We start from the raw sequence: 16,968 nt of genomic DNA on the forward strand, positions 1-16,968 counted from the left end.
AACACAAGGCCTTGAGAGTAATCACTGACAGCATATCAGCCACAAAGACTCATTGCATGTAAAACAAAATAGAAATGAATCGAATGCAATCATATTTCATTATATTGGCATCCAATTCCACCCATACCACTCTGTAACTAGCTACCATCTGTCAAGTAGCAACCTTTACTCTCAAGACTCCCCACCCCCAACAGACATGAAATTGACAGGACACTTACACTCTGATGACTGAAGAAATGTTAAACATCCTTCTTCCTAATTTATTAATGACTCAAAAAACACTAACAATCACCCTCCCTACCTATTTTTAAATGTTACCTCATCAGAAAGACACCCATCTAAAACTATATTCTCTGGCCTGTTAGATTTAGCCTTTCCTGTCTGCATTCTGGAAGATACCTTGGCAAGTTTTTTATGCTTTGTGGTGTTTGCAGTTTGTGGGGAAAAATTAAGGTTTTATTTCTTTCTCTGACCAGCTATTTATGGGTAATAGTTTATTACTCTTTTTGCCCCTTCTCTTAGCCTTGTATTTATACACACACACACCAGCCTTAGCCAGGTATTAGCTATAATGGCATGTATTTCTTGTTGGATTGGTTTGGTATTAATGTAGAGAAAGATGGTATGGTATGAGGATGGGAATTACTTTGGATAAGTTTCATAGGTTGGATTCTGTTTATGGTGTGAATCCTGGCCCATCTGCTCTTTTTTGTGTGTGTGGTTTAGCTGAAGCATTACCAAAACAGATGAGTGGTCAGAGAATGGTTAGATTCGTGTACTCCAAGTGGTCCTTATGCTTAGTGTTGGACATGCTAAAGGTGATGTCTGGTGAGGTTGACTGCTATAGGTGGCAGTAGTTGGTAGGCAACCAAGAACCAGGAAGGTTTATTACCAGTACTACCCCATAGTTATCGGGAAGGTTAGTGACATCTGCTTAATGAGCCAGCATTTCAGTGGATGTCACGGTGCACTACTCTGACCCAGGTATCGGTCTTTTCTTTCTGCCTCACTAACACATGGACTGCTGGCATTCTGTTCACAGATATACAATCTCTCCATGTCATAAAGTAACATTAGACAACACAACTCATGCAGCTCATTCTTCATAACTCTATAGTTTTCCTATGATGAGCACTATGTGCTATCCTTGCCTTTTGGCAAAATGGTAGCAATAGATAGAAGTAGTAAGAATTAACATTTAGGGTGGAGCATTAGATAGTTGTTGCTAGGAGTGTTAAATAGATGTAGTTGCCCTCTGCCAGTGGCCTGTTAAGGGTGAGGCACTACAGGCTAAGAAGGGACACAGGAGTTCACTTGTTATGGTGAACGTTATTGCTGTGGCCAGCCCTCTGAGGGAATTCCAGGTGGAACAAGTGTCAGAGGTATAGATAGTCACTGGAAGCTACAGTCCTTAGGCCACATAGCCCAGTACTTGTCCATTGCATTGTTGATCTTGCTTACCGTGTATCCCATTGTTTCTGATGGTAAGATGGCAAGGCATTGAAGTCTTGGGCCCTGGATGTTTAAACTTGCTCTCTTTCATGCATGTGGTAACTTTGGATTTTACAAAGTCTTGCCTGTCATGCCAGTAGGATGAAATATTGAATGTAAGTTGGTAACTATACCTTCCAGTATTTTCCAGGCATAGATAATGGTATACCCTACCTGTCTGCAATTCAGAGAGTATAGCCTTAGTCTTTAGCATTGTCTATGATTTCTGGTAACTTTCTAGATCTGCCAATAATGCTTTATTTGATATCAAAATATTGGTTTTAAGAGTGAAAAAGGAAAATTCCTCATTCTTGAATCACTCTTTACAGTGGTTAAAATTATTTATTTTTTTATTTTGCTTTGTCGCAGTCACCCGCGTTTGCGAGGTAGCGCAAGGAAACAGACGAAAGAAATGGCCCAACCCACCCCCCTACACATGTATATACATACACATCCACACACGCAAATATACATACCCATACATCTCAATGTACACATATATATACACACACAGACACATACATATATACACATGCACACAATTCACACTGTCTGCCTTTATTCATTCCCATCGCCACCTCGCCACACATGGAATAACATCCCCCTCCCCCTCATGTGTGCCAGGTAGCGCTAGGAAAAGACAACAAAGGCCCCATTCGTTCACACTCAGTCTCTAGCTGTCATGCAATAATGCCCGAAACCACAGCTCCCTTTCCAAATCCAGGCCCCACAGAACTTTCCATGGTTTACCCCAGACGCTTCACATGCCCTGATTCAATCCATTGACAGCACGTCGACCCCGGTATACCACATCGATCCAATTCACTCTATTCCTTGCCCGCCTTTCACCCTCTTGCATGTTCAGGCCCCGATCACTCAAAATCTTTTTCACTCCATCTTTCCACCTCCAATTTGGTCTCCCACTTCTCTTCGTTCCCTCCACCTCTGACACATATATCCTCTTGGTCAGTCTTTCCTCACTCATTCTCTCCATGTGCCCAAACCATTTCAAAACACCCTCTTCTGCTCTCTCAACCACGCTCTTTTTATTTCCACATATCTCTCTTACCCTTACATTACTTACTCGATCAAACCACCTCACACCACACATTGTCCTCAAACATCTCATTTCCAGCACATCCACCCTCCTGCGCACAACTCTATCCATAGCCCACGCCTTGCAACCGTACAACATTGTTGGAACTGCTATTCCTTCAAACATAGCCATTTTTGCTTTCCGAGATAATGTTCTCAACTTCCACACATTCTTCAAGGCTCCCAGGATTTTCGCCCCCTCCCCCACCTATAGCTATGATTCACTTCCGCTTCCATGGTTCCATCCGCTGCCAGATCCACTCCCAGATATCTAAAACACTTTACTTCCTCCAGTTTTTCTCCATTCAAACTTACCTCCCAATTGACTTGACCCTCAACCCTACTGTACCTAATAACCTTGCTCTTATTCACATTTACTCTTAACTTTCTTCATTCACACACTTTACGAAACTCAGTCACCAGCTTCTGCAGTTTCTCACATGAATCAGCCACCAGCGCTGTATCATCAGCGAACAACAACTGACTCACTTCCCAAGCTCTCTCATCCCCAACAGACTTCATACTTGCCCCTCTTTCCAAAACTCTTGCATTCACCTCCCTAACAACCCCATCCATAAACAAATTAAACAACCATGGAGACATCACACACCCCTGCCGCAAACCTACATTCACTGAGAACCAATCACTTTCCTCTCTTCCTACACGTACACATGCCTTACATCCTCGATAAAAACTTTTCACTGCTTCTAACAACTTGCCTCCCACACCATATATTCTTAATACCTTCCACAGAGCATCTCTATTTTCCTAAAAATAGAACACAGATCATAATCCAAAAAAACATGCTGCTGTATTCAAAAATTTTACTGGGAACTTTGAAGGGAAGGATGTGCAAGGTTCATCATTTCTCGCACAAGAAATATGTTTTAGCATAGATAGATAATTAAGGGAAATGGCGAAGTTTAAAAAAAAAAAAAGATTATTAAGGCTGTTTCATACTTAACTGAGGTTGGGAATAAAAAATGAATAAATGCAAAGGTAAATTTGGACTAAGTTGGAAACATCATCTTTGAAATTTGCACAAATGATTCTGATTTGTTAGTTGGTCCATCTGCCTTAAGATAGAATTTCTTACAATACTGCCTTAAGATAGAATTTCTTACAATACTGCCTTAAGATAGAATTTCTTACAATACTGCCTTAAGATAGAATTTCTTACAATAGAATGTTTATTTTACAGATACCAAGGGTGAATATGAGAAGGCAGACAGCCAGACATCCCATGAACAAATAGTACCAGTGGGACCTCTTTAAATAGAGGGAGGCATTTCAGGTGTGCTAGTTTTTTATTTCTTTAATGACTGTTCAATTTTCATGATATCAAGTTATGTTAGACTATGTATTAGCAAGATATTGTTCAAACATTCATAGTGATTAGTAATTATATTATTTCCTAAAAGTAATTAAGAATGAATAAGATTAAACGAATTTTGAAATCAAGACCACTAGTATCATTAATTGAAGCCAAAATTAAGTGGTTGTGGCTGCTTTGCGAGTTTAAATACGTCGGTGCATATATATATCCAGATCACAGTTTTCTCACCAGCTGAAACACCTCCTCCAGTGACAACAGTCTTACCTATTTTCTCAACTCTCATGTATTAACAATATAACCTAAAGGTCATTTTTATATCAGTTTTGTAACTTTCTGAAAAAGGTACCTAAAATATTGCAGTAGGAATGAAGTTTTATAGTTGATGCATAATGAATAGAAAAACCTCTGTTGCAGACTGTAATGTGAGGGATTCCATGTCATCAGGGGCACCACCAACCACACAGATCGTCAAAGACAAGGCTCATCTAACAGCCCTCAGAAGTTTTTATATCATCATTACTGGGTATATGCCAGGTCAGAGCAAAGAGACTGCAAAAGGGCTAGCTGAGTTTTTGCATCCTTAGTACTTATTGCAAAACCTCTAGACATTAATGTTGCTTAGATAATGGTGTGTACAATATTCCATGTAAGTGTTACATAATATATATGTTTGTTTTTTGTTTTATACCATGAAAGAAAAAAAAAAAAAAATATATATATATATATATATATATATATATATATATATATATAAGTTTTTCGAGGATGTGAGGCATGTGTACGTGTAGGAAGAGAGGAAAGTGATTGGTTCTTAGCGAATGTTGGTTTGCTGCAGGGGTGCGTGATGTCTCCATGGTTGTTTAATTTGTTTATGGATGGGGTTGTTAGGGAGGTGAATGCAAGAGTTTTGGAAAGAGGGGCAAGTATGCAGTCTGTTGGGGATGAGAGAGCTTGGGAAGTGAGTCAGTTGTTGTTCACTGATGATACAGCATTGGTGGCTGATTCGGATGAGAAACTGTAGAACCTGGTGGCTGAGTTTGGTAAAGTGTGTGAAAGAAGAAAGCTGAGAGTAAATGTAATAAGAGCAAGGTTATTAGGTACAGTAGGGTTGAGGGACAAGTCAGTTGGGAGGTAAGTTTGAATAGAGAAAAACTGGAGGAAGTGAAGTGTTTTAGATATCTGGGAGTGGTTTGGCAGCGGATGGAACCATAGAAACGGAAGTGAGTCATAGGGTGGGGGAGGGGGCGAAAGTTCTGGGAGCGTTGAAAAATGTGTAGAAGGTGAGAACATTATCTCAGAAACCAAATTGGGTATGTTTGAAGGAATACTGGTTCCAACAATGTTATATGGTTGCGAGGCATGGGCTATAGATAGAGTTGTGCGGAGGAGGGTGGATGTGTTGGAAATATGTTTGAGGACAATATGTGGTGTGAGTTGGTTTGATCGAGTAAGTAATGGAAGGGTAAGAGAGATGTGTAGTAATAAATTGTGTGGTTGAGAGAGCAGAAGAGGATGTATTGAAATGGTTGGTCACATAGAGAGAATGAGTGAGGAAAGATTGACAAAGAGGATATATGTGTCAAAGGTGGAGGGAATGAGGAGAAGTGGGAGACCAAATTGGAGGTGGAAGGATGGAGTGAAAAGGATTTTGAACTATCGGGGCCTGAACATGCAGGAGGGTGAAAGACATGCAAGGAATATAGTGAATTGGAACGATGTGGTATACTGGGGTGGACGTGCTGTAGTGGATTGAACCAGGGAATGTGGAGTCTGGGGTAAACCATGGAAAATTTTGTGGGGCCTAGATGTGGAAAGGGAGCTGTGGTTTCGGTGCATTACACATGACAGCTAGAGACTTGATGTTTTTAATGTTTGCCATTAAATGCATAATGTGTGTTAACACAGTATTATTGCATTTCAACAATTATGTTACTATACATGACCTAATGTTCACAATTAAATACATAATGTATATCAACACAATACGACTGCAATGCAACCAATTTGTAACTGTATATCATGTAATGTTCACTATCACTACCAACGTTTAAACCATGAAATTTGCTCTGTGAAACTTCCTGTACTATGTAGACAGATTTCACTTGAGAGAGATATCTAAACCAAAGAAGTATCCAGATCTTCCTTCATCTTAATCTCTTTTACGATGAATGAACCAGTAACTGTTATTATCCCCAGTTGTATAAGTCCTCAATTGTATATTTTCAACTTAATGGTTGCCTGAATTCAATAAATTGTTCTTTATTTGTTTAATAACAAATACACACACACACATCCTTGTTGTAGCCATTAGCATTGCTGACCATGAGTCAGCATGGGCAAGCCTTGAGTCAGGCTTGCATGGGTTCGATTCCTGGGGCTCATCTGTTTCCTTGCACTATCTTGCTAATGCGGGAGACAGCAACATAGTATAATAAAAAAAATATATATATGTGTGTGTCAGAGGTGGAGGGAACACGGAGAAGCGGGAAACCAAACTGGAGGTGGAAGGATGGAGTTAAAAAGATTTTGAGCGATAAATGGGTACCTAACTCAGGTCCCATTCACTCAAAATCTTTTTAACTCCATCCTTCCACCTCCAGCTTGGTTTCCCGCTTCTTCTTGTTTCCTCCACCTTTGACACACACACACAAATATACATATATTTTTTATTATACTTTGTCGCTGCCTCCTGCATTAGCAAGATAGTGCAAGGAAACAGATGAAAGAATGGCCCAACCCATCCACATACTCATGTGACCAAACCATTTCAATACACCCTATTCTGCTCTCTCAAACACACATGTATCTTGTCCTCAAACATCTCATTTCCAACACATCCACCCTCCCCTGCACAACCCTATCTATAGCCCATGCCTCACAACCATATAATATATATAATTTTGGTCCAATGTTGTTTGGAAAGTGAGTTAGCAACACAATTGCAAGACCTGGGTCAGAATGTAGTGTATTTTTCAGGCATGGGAAAGATGGTCTTGCAACTGATTTTGATGATGCTAATTATTGCATAGATATATTCAGCAAGTTATCAATTGTGGAATTAAGAAAACAATGATTGGTTGATAAATTCCATTTATGATGTACCAATATAAAAACGGCAATCTCAAGCCATATTGTGGATAATTCATGTAGGGATTGGCATCATGTTCCCAATAGCCTGTTCAATCTTGCTCCTAAGGTATTGGAGAGTCATGTGCAGATCCCTGCTCCTTTTAAATTTCATTTGCCTTCAATAATCTTATTTGCCTCTGAAGTTCTTGCTGACAAAAACTTTTTTATTTTTGCTGCGTTTAGGATTTTGCATACCCTACAGTACCGGTGGAACAATAATGTGCAGAAAAAATTGAATATTGGGATTAATAATTACAAGTATAGTTTCCATAAAGCTTTGGAACACTTGTCCACTTAATGGTGCCTGAATTTGAGGCCTTGAAGAAAGTTATACTTCACGTTCTTTGGTTTGTAGTTAAACAGGGAGTGTAGGGTGTTGTTTCTTGGCTGAGGGCCGTTTTAATAGTGCATATTTTTTTTTTTGTTCCATGTAGTAGTTTTGTGTCTGTTCTTGACTGGTGTTACATGGAGTTGTAAGAGTTAGTCTGACCTAGGTGAAGTTTTCTTTTATTTAGGTATCTTAGTACTTCAAAACATGCACTGGGCATGTGTGTCCATGTGGAGTTCTAAGCATTCTTTTATGGAGAGGAATGATCTACAGTAAAACATGGTTTTGCAGTCAAATTAGATCTGCAATTTTTTTTTTTTTTTTTTTTTTTTTTTTTTTTTTTTTTTTTTTTTAAACATATATACTATACAACATTCTTGAATATCAGAGGAATTGTGGAGCACAAATTTTCTTATAATCCTGTCTTGTGTTTCTTCTTTTGGGATAATCCTGTCTTGTGTTCCTTCTTTTGGGAATGGAGATTGAACTGCTTTTTCTGTTTCTTTATGATTATTTCATTGTACTTCTTCTTCTGGTAACTGAAAAGTTAAAACATTTTATTACTTTCTAATATGAAAACACACCTGATTTCCCATACCTCTAAACAGTCTGTCACTCTGACACCTCCTTCCTTCAGAAATTTACTCCGGTTGCCTTGATACATTCCATCTTGTGCAAAGCTTTTGCCATGTTTTCTCTTCAAACCACTTTCTAAGACACTCATTTCGTATAACTCCCTAAACCAAACAACCTACATCTGCAATCCCAACACCAAACACTTTCAACAATCCCTCAAAATATTCACTCCATCTCATCCTCACCTCATCACTAACTGTTACCACTTCCCAATTTGCCCCATTCACTGTTGTTTCAATTTGTTCTATATTTTTTCTAACTATTAATCTTCTTCCAAAACATTTTTTTCTACCTGTAGTTTAAACATACCCCAATTCTCATCTGCTATTTTCAACCCCTACACCTTAATCATGACCACCTACAACATTTTCTTCTGTACCTATACACTTCTCATTCACTAGCAACTTTGTCATCCCACCACTCATTACCTTTTCTCACCTGCCCACCTCCTGTAATTCAGCACATGCTAGTGCTGCTTCCCTAAATACCTCTCATTCCTTATCCACTCCCTTAGCTTCATTTACTCTCGTCTATTGCCAATGTACACTTTATCTCCTGGTGTTTCTTCACATGTCTCTTTCCCAAGCTCACTTTCACCACCATCTATGTTATTTCCTCTTTTCCAAAAATCTTTCCTGTTACCTCCACTAGGGAATAATCTGATATCCTAGCAGCTGCCCCTCTCAACAGATTCACATCCAAGTCTCTTAACATGCCTCTTAATCTGTACATCTTACTGTGTGCTGGGGTAGAGACAATGGATGAAGGCAAGCAAGTATGAATATGTACATAGCCTAGCGGTAGTGCTCCCACCTGCCACGCAGGGGTCCCAGGTTCGGTCCTGGCTGTTGGGGTTTGTATATGAAAGAGTGCATTCATATGCACTATATTCATATGTAGATGTTGTATATGGGTGTTTATGTATATATTTATTTTATTTCATTATACTTTGTCCCTGTCTTCCGCATTAGTGCAAGGAAACACACGAAAGAATGGCCCAACCCACCCAAATACACGTGTATATACATACTCATCCACACACGCACATATACATCTCAACATATACATATGTATACACACACACACAGACATACACATATATACACATGTACATAATTCATACTGTCTGCCCTTATTCATTCCTGTCGCCACCCCGCCACACATGAAATGACAACCCTCGCATGCGCATGAAGTAGCACTAGGAAAAGACAACAAAGGCCACATTCATTCACACTCAGTCTCTAGCTGTCATGTATAATGCACTGAAACCACAGCTCCCTTTCCACATCCAGGTCCCACAAAACTTTCCATGGTTTACCCTGGACGCTTCACATGCCCTGGTTCAATCCATTGACAGCACGTCAACCCCAGTATACCACATCATTCTAATTAACTCTATACCTTGCATGCCTTTCAACCCTCCTGCATGTTCAGGCCCCAATCACTAAAAAAATCTTTTTCACCCCATCTTTCCACCTCCAAATTGGTCTCCCACTTCTCGTTCCCTCCACCTCTGACACACATATATCCTCTTTGCAAATCTTTCCTCACTCATTCTCTCCATGTGACCAAACCATTTCAAAACACCCTCTTCTGCTCTCTCAACCACACTTTTTACCACCACACATCTCTCTTGCCCTTTCACTACTTACTCGATCAAACCACCTTACAGCACATATTGTCCTCAAACATCTCATTTCCAGCACATCCACCCTCCTCAACACAACTCTATCAATAGCCCACGCCTCACAACCATATAACATTGCTGAAACCCCTATTCCTTCAAACATACCCATTTTTGCTTTCCAAAATAATGTTCTCGAATTCCACACATTTTTCAATGCTCCCAGAACTTTCACCCCCTCCCCCATCCTATGATTTAGTTCTGCTTCCATGGTTCCATCTGCTGCCAGATCCACTCCCAGATATCTAAAACACTTCACTTCCTCCAGTTTTTCTCCATTCAAACTTACCTCCCAATTGACTTGTCCCTCAACCCTAATGTACCTAATAACCTTGCTCTTATTCACATTTACTCTCAGCTTTCTTCTTTCAAACACTTTACCAAACTCAATCACCAGGTTCTGCAGTTTCTCACCCAAATCAGCGACCAGCGCTGTATCATCAGCGAACAACAATTGACTCACTTCCCAAGCTCTCTCATCCACAACTCTTAATTTTCTTCATATAATTTTCACAAAAGATTCTTCAAGAAAAACAATTGGTCTACATATGCTCTACCTCTCCTGAAGCTACATTCTTCCTCCCTAACCTGATACTTGATACCAAATATCAAAAACAAAATCTTCCCCCTACTTGATATTTTCAGCAATAATTCCATCCACATTTCATCTTAAACAAGACCTTTTAAGTCTCAAATTTAAAATCGTCATTCTATGAAATCTGTGACAAGCACAATTTCACTTACCGTAAAGTTTCCTCATCATGAATAATTTCATCAGCTAGCGTACGTTTCCGATCCTTCTTTGGAATACGAGAAGAATAGAATTCTGCATGATTATCTATCACACGGCCCATCTGGAAGTACTTCGGTAATACCTGTGGAGAAAATAATGATTTACTTTGTTCAAAAGAAATATTTATTATTACACTTTGTCGCTGTCTCCTGCATTAACAAGGTAGTGCAAGGAAACAGACGAAAGAATGGCCCAACCCACCAACATACACATGTATATACATAAACACCCACACGTACATATACATACCTATACATTTCATCGTATACAAACAAAGTCATATATATATATATATATATATATATATTCTTTTTTTTCATACTATTCGCCATTTCCCGCATTAGCGAGGTAGCGTTGAGAACAGAGGACTGGGCCTTTGAGGGAATATCCTCACCTGGCCCCCTTCTCTGTTCCCTCTTTATTTAAAAAAAAAAAAAAAAGTGAGAGGGGAGGATTTCCAGCCCCCCGCTCCTTCCCCTTTTAGTCGCCTTCTACGACACGCAGGGAATATGTGGGAAGTATTCTTTCTCCCCTATCCCCAGGGATGGATATATATATATATATATATATATATATATATATATATATATATATATATATATATATATATATATATATATATATATATTATCCCTGGGGATAGGGGAGAAAGAATACTTCCCACGTATTCCCTGCATGTCGTAGAAGGCGAATAAAAGGGGAGGGAGCGGGGGGCTGGAAATCCTCCCCTCTCGTTTTTTTTTAATTTTCCAAAAGAAGGAACAGAGAAGGGGGCCAGAAGATATTCCCTCAAAGGCCCAGTCCTCTGTTCTTAACGCTACCTCGCTATCGCGGGAAATGGCGAATAGTATGAAAAAAAAAATATATATATATATATATATATATATATTGGGAGGTGAGTTTGAATGGAGAAAAACTGGAGGAAGTGAAGTGTTTTAGATATCTGGGAGTGGATCTGGCAGCGGATGGAACCATGGAAGCGGAAGTGGATCATAGGGTGGGGGAGGGGGCGAAATTCCTGGGGGCCTTGAAGAATGTGTGGAAGTCGAGAACATTATCTCGGAAAGCAAAAATGGGTATGTTTGAAGGAATAGTGGTTCCAACAATGTTGTATGGTTGCGAGGCGTGGGCTATGGATAGAGTCGTGCGCAGGAGGATGGATGTGCTGGAAATGAGATGTTTGAGGACAATGTGTGGTGTGAGGTGGTTTGATCGAGTGAGTAACGTAAGGGTAAGAGAGATGTGTGGAAATAAAAAGAGCGTGGTTGAGAGAGCAGAAGAGGGTGTTTTGAAGTGGTTTGGGCACATGGAGAGGATGAGTGAGGAAAGATTGACCAAGAGGATATATGTGTCGGAGGTGGAGGGAACAAGGAGAAGAGGGAGACCAAATTGGAGGTGGAAAGATGGAGTGAAAAGGATTTTGTGTGATCGGGGCCTGAACATGCAGGAGGGTGAAAGGAGGGCAAGGAATAGAGTGAATTGGAGCGATGTGGTATACCGGGGTTGACGTGCTGTCAGTGGATTGAAGCAAGGCATGTGAAGCGTCTGGGGTAAACCATGGAAAGCTGTGTAGGTATGTATATTTGCGTGTGTGGACGTATGTATATACATGTGTATGGGGGGGGGGGTTGGGCCATTTCTTTCGTCTGTTTCCTTGCGCTACCTCGCAAACGCGGGAGAGAGCGACAAAGTATAATAAATATAAATTTTTTTTTTTTTTTTTTTTTATACTTTGTATAAAATATAAAATATATATATATATATATATATATATATATATATATATATATACATACAGAATGGAGAAAGGTGAGAACAATGGAAGTAAGGGGAGTGGGGGAGAAATGGGATGTATTTAGGGAATCAGTGATGGATTGCGCAAAAGAAGCTTGTGGCATGAGAAGAGTGGGAGGTGGGTTGATTAGAAAGGGTAGTGAGTGGTGGGATGAAGAAGTAAGATTATTAGTGAAAGAGAAGAGAGAGGCATTTGGACGATTTCTGCAGGGAAAAAATGCAATTGAGTGGGAGATGTATAAAAGAAAGAGACAGGAGGTCAAGAGAAAGGTGCAAGAGGTGAAAAAGAGGGCAAATGAGAGTTGGGGTGAGACAGTATCACCAAATTTTAGGGAGAATAAAAAGATGTTCTGGAAGGAGGTAAATAAAGTGCGTAAGACAAGGTAGCAAATGGGAACTTCAGTGAAGGGCGCAAATGGGGAGGTGATAACAAGTAGTGGTGATGTGAGAAGGAGATGGAGTGAGTATTTTGAAGGTTAGTTGAATGTGTTTGATGATAGAGTGGCAGATATAGGGTGTTTTGGTCGAGGTGGTGTGCAAAGTGAGAGGGTTAGGGAAAATGATTTGGTAAACAGAGAAGAGGTAGTAAAAGCTTTGCGGAAGATGAAAGCCGGCAAGGCAGCAGGTTTGGATGGTATTGCAGTGGAATTTATTAAAAAAGGGGGTGACTGTATTATTGACTGGTTGATAAGGTTATTTAATGTATGTATGACTCATGGTGAGGTGCCTGAGGATTGGCGGAATGCGTGCATAGTGCCACTGTACAAAGGCAAAGGGGATAAGAGTGAGTGCTCAAATTACAGAGGTATAAGTTTGTTGAGTATTCCTGGTAAATTATATGGGAGGGTATTGATTGAGAGGGTGAAGGCATGTACAGAGCATCAGATTGGGGAAGAGCAGTGTGGTTTCAGAAGTGGTAGAGGATGTGTGGATCAGGTGTTTGCTTTGAAGAATGTATGTGAGAAATACTTAGAAAAGCAAATGGATTTGTATGTAGCATTTATGGATCTGGAGAAGGCATATGATAGAGTTGATAGAGATGCTCTGTGGAAGGTATTAAGAATATATGGTGTGGGAGGCAAGTTGTTAGAAGCAGTGAAAAGTTTTTATCGAGGATGTAAGGCATGTGTACGTGTAGGAAGAGAGGAAAGTGATTGGTTCTCAGTGAATGTAGGTTTGCGGCAGGGGTGTGTGATGTCTCCATGGTTGTTTAATTTGTTTATGGATGGGGTTGTTAGGGAGGTAAATGCAAGAGTTTTGGAAAGAGGGGCAAGTATGAAGTCTGTTGGGGATGAGAGAGCTTGGGAAGTGAGTCAGTTGTTGTTCGCTGATGATACAGCGCTGGTGGCTGATTCATGTGAGAAACTGCAGAAGCTGGTGACTGAGTTTGGTAAAGTGTGTGAAAGAAGTAAGTTAAGAGTAAATGTGAATAAGAGCAAGGTTATTAGGTACAGTAGGGTTGAGGGTCAAGTCAATTGGGAGGTAAGTTTGAATGGAGAAAAACTGGAGGAAGTAAAGTGTTTTAGATATCTGGGAGTGGATCTGGCAGCGGATGGAACCATGGAAGCGGAAGTGGATCATAGGGTGGGGGAGGGGGCGAAAATCCTGGGAGCCTTGAAGAATGTGTGGAAGTCGAGAACATTATCTCGGAAAGCAAAAATGGGTATGTTTGAAGGAATAGTGGTTCCAACAATGTTGTATGGTTGCGAGGCGTGGGCTATGGATAGAGTTGTGCGCAGGAGGATGGATGTGCTGGAAATGAGATGTTTGAGGACAATGTGTGGTGTGAGGTGGTTTGATCGAGTAAGTAACGTAAGGGTAAGAGAGATGTGTGGAAATAAAAAGAGCGTGGTTGGGAGAGCAGAAGAGGGTGTTTTGAAATGGTTTGGGCACATGGAGAGAATGAGTGAGGAAACATTGACCAAGAAGATATATGTGTCGGAGATGGAGGGAACGAGGAGAAGTGGGAGACCAAATTGGAGGTGGAAAGATGGAGTGAAAAGGATTTTGTGTGATCGGGGCCTGAACATGCAGGAGGGTGAAAGGAGGGCAAGGAATAGAGTGAATTGGATCGATGTGGTATACCGGGGTTGACGTGCTGTCAGTGGGTTGAATCAGGGCATGTGAAGCGTCTGGGGTAAACCATGGAAAGCTGTGTAGGTATGTATATTTGCGTGTGTGGACGTATGTATATACATGTGTATGGGGGTGGGTTGGGCCATTTCTTTCGTCTGTTTCCTTGCGCTACCTCGCAAACGTGGGAGACAGCGACAAAGCCAAAATATATATATATATATATATATATATATATATATATATATATCACATACAAACCTCCAACAGCCAGGATCGAACCTGGGACCCCTGTGCAAGAGGCAGGCATGCTAACCGCTAGGCTATGGGACTGTATAATAGGAAACAACTATTCAAAATACTGAGTACTCAAATACCCTTCGTTTCACAATGGTGAGCATCGGGATCTACACTGGGTTGTTTCCGAAGAGACGCACATAGCCAGCTGATAGCGTTTTACCGAACCTAACTGTACAACGCGGAGGTACATGAATACGAATAGAGTGCATATGAACGCGCACTTTCATAGAACATACAAACATCCAACAGCCAGGATCGAACCTGGGACCCCTGTGCAAGAGGCAGGCATGCTAACCGCTAGGCTATGGGACTGTATAATAGGAAACAACTATTCGAAATACTGAGTACTCGAATACCCTTCGTCTCACAATGGGGTCTATACTTGGTTGTTTCCGAACAGACGCACATAGCCAGCTGATAGCGTTTTACTGAACCTAACTGTACAACGCGGAGGTATATGAATATGAATAAAGTGCATAAGAACGTGCACCTTCATAGAACATACAAACCTCCAACAGCCAGGATCGAACCTGGGACCCCTGTGCAAGAGGCAGACATGCTAACCCACCCTATGATCCACTTCCGCTTCCATGGTTCCATCTGCTGCCAGATCCACTCCCAGATATCTAAAACCTTTACTTCCTCCAGTTTTTCTCCATTCAAACTTACCTCCCAATTGACTTGACCCTCAAATCTACTGTACCTAATAACCTTGCTCTTATTCACATTTACTCTTAACTTTCTTGTTTCACACACTTTACCAAACTCAGTCACCAGCTTCTGCAGTTTCTCACATGAATCAGCCACCAGCGCTGTATCATCAGCGAACAACAACTGACTCGCTTCCCAAGCTCTCTCATCCCCAACAGACTTCATACTTGCCCCTCTTTCCAAAACTCTTGCATTCACCTCCCTAACAACCCCACCCATAAACAAATTAAACAACCATGGAGACATCACACACCCCTGCCGCAAACCTACATTCACTGAGAACCAATCACTTTCCTCTCTTCCTACACGTACACATGCCTTACATCCTCGATAAAAACTTTTCACTGCTTCTAACAACTTGCCTCCCACACCATATATTCTTAATACCTTCCACAGAGCATCTCTATCAACTCTATCATATGCCTTCTCCAGATCCATAAATGCTACATACAAATCCATTGCTTTTCTAAGTATTTCTCACATACATTCTTCAAAGCAAACACCTGATCCACACATCCTCTACCACTTCTGAAACCACACTGCTCTTCCCCAATCTGATGCTCTGTACATGCCTTCACCTTCTCAATCAATACCCTCCCATATAATTTACCAGGAATACTCAACAAACTTATACCTCTGTAATTTGAGCACTCACTCTTATCCCCTTTGCCTTTGTACAATGGCACTATGCACGCATTCCGCCAATCCTCAGGCACCTCACCATGAGTCATACATACATTAAATAACCTTACCAACCAGTCAATAATACAGTCACCCCCTTTTTTAATAAATTCCACTGCAATACCATCCAAACCTGCTGCCTTGCCGGCTTTCATCTTCCGCAAAGCTTTTACTACCTCTTCTCTGTTTACCAAATCATTTTCCCTAACCCTCTCACTTTGCACCAAAACACCCTATATCTGCCACTCTATCATCAAACACATTCAACAAACCTTCAAAATACTCACTCCATCTCCTTCTCACATCACCACTACTTGTTATCACCTCCCCATTTGCGCCCTTCACTGAAGTTCCCATTTGCTCCCTTGTCTTACGCACTTTATTTACCTCCTTCCAGAACATCTTTTTATTCTCCCTAAAATTTAATGATACTCTCTAACCCCAACTCTCATTTGCCCTCTTTTTCACCTCTTGCACCTTTCTCTTGACCTCCTGTCTCTTTCTTTTATACATCTCCCACTCAATTGCATTTTTTCCCTGCAAAAATCGTCCAAATGTCTCTCTCTTCTCTTTCACTAATAATCTTACTTCTTCATCCCACCACTCACTACCCTTTCTAATCAACCCACCTCCCACTCTTCTCATGCCACAAGCATCTTTTGCGCAATCCATCACTGATTCCCTAAATACATCCCATTCCTCCCCCACTCCCCTTACTTCCATTGTTCTCACCTTTTTCCATTCTGTACTCAGTCTCTCCTGGTACTTCCTCACACAAGTCTCCTTCCCAAGCTCACTTACTCTCACCACCCTCTTCACCCCAACATTCACTCTTCTTTTCTGAAAACCCATACAAATCTTCACCTTAGCCTCCACAAGATAATGATCAGACATCCCTCCAGTTGCACCTCTCAGCA

At 40.8% G+C, this 16,968-nt stretch overlaps 2 protein-coding genes across 4 annotated transcripts in view; one reads left to right on the forward strand and one right to left on the reverse strand.

Annotated features, from left to right (window-relative positions):
* The window catches only part of LOC139761874 (AH receptor-interacting protein-like), a 54,210-nt gene extending 48,305 nt beyond the window's left edge, over positions 1–5,905 (forward strand). The window contains exons 8-9 of one of the 3 annotated variants that reach the window (XR_011715629.1): positions 3,788–3,880; positions 4,337–5,905. The gene's annotated coding sequence lies outside the window, so the exon portion shown is untranslated. Of the gene's footprint in view, positions 1–3,787; positions 4,048–4,336 lie in introns of those variants that run through there. The other 2 variants (XR_011715628.1, XR_011715630.1) reach the window with 2 other exon arrangements.
* Positions 5,906–6,995: 1,090 nt separating this feature from the next.
* LOC139761871 (U3 small nucleolar RNA-associated protein 6 homolog) overlaps positions 6,996–16,968 on the reverse strand; it is a 44,325-nt gene continuing 34,352 nt past the window's right edge. Inside the window, exons 17-18 of the mRNA XM_071686442.1 lie at positions 10,444–10,574; positions 6,996–7,918 (exon numbers count right to left, since the gene is read on the reverse strand). Of these exons, the coding sequence (XP_071542543.1) occupies positions 7,792–7,918; positions 10,444–10,574 (258 nt within the window). The 3' untranslated portion in view covers positions 6,996–7,791. The remainder of the gene's footprint in view (positions 7,919–10,443; positions 10,575–16,968) is intronic.

This window comes from Panulirus ornatus, chromosome 42 (genome assembly GCF_036320965.1).
Source record: "Panulirus ornatus isolate Po-2019 chromosome 42, ASM3632096v1, whole genome shotgun sequence".
In the NCBI taxonomy this organism is placed as follows: domain Eukaryota; kingdom Metazoa; phylum Arthropoda; class Malacostraca; order Decapoda; family Palinuridae; genus Panulirus; species Panulirus ornatus.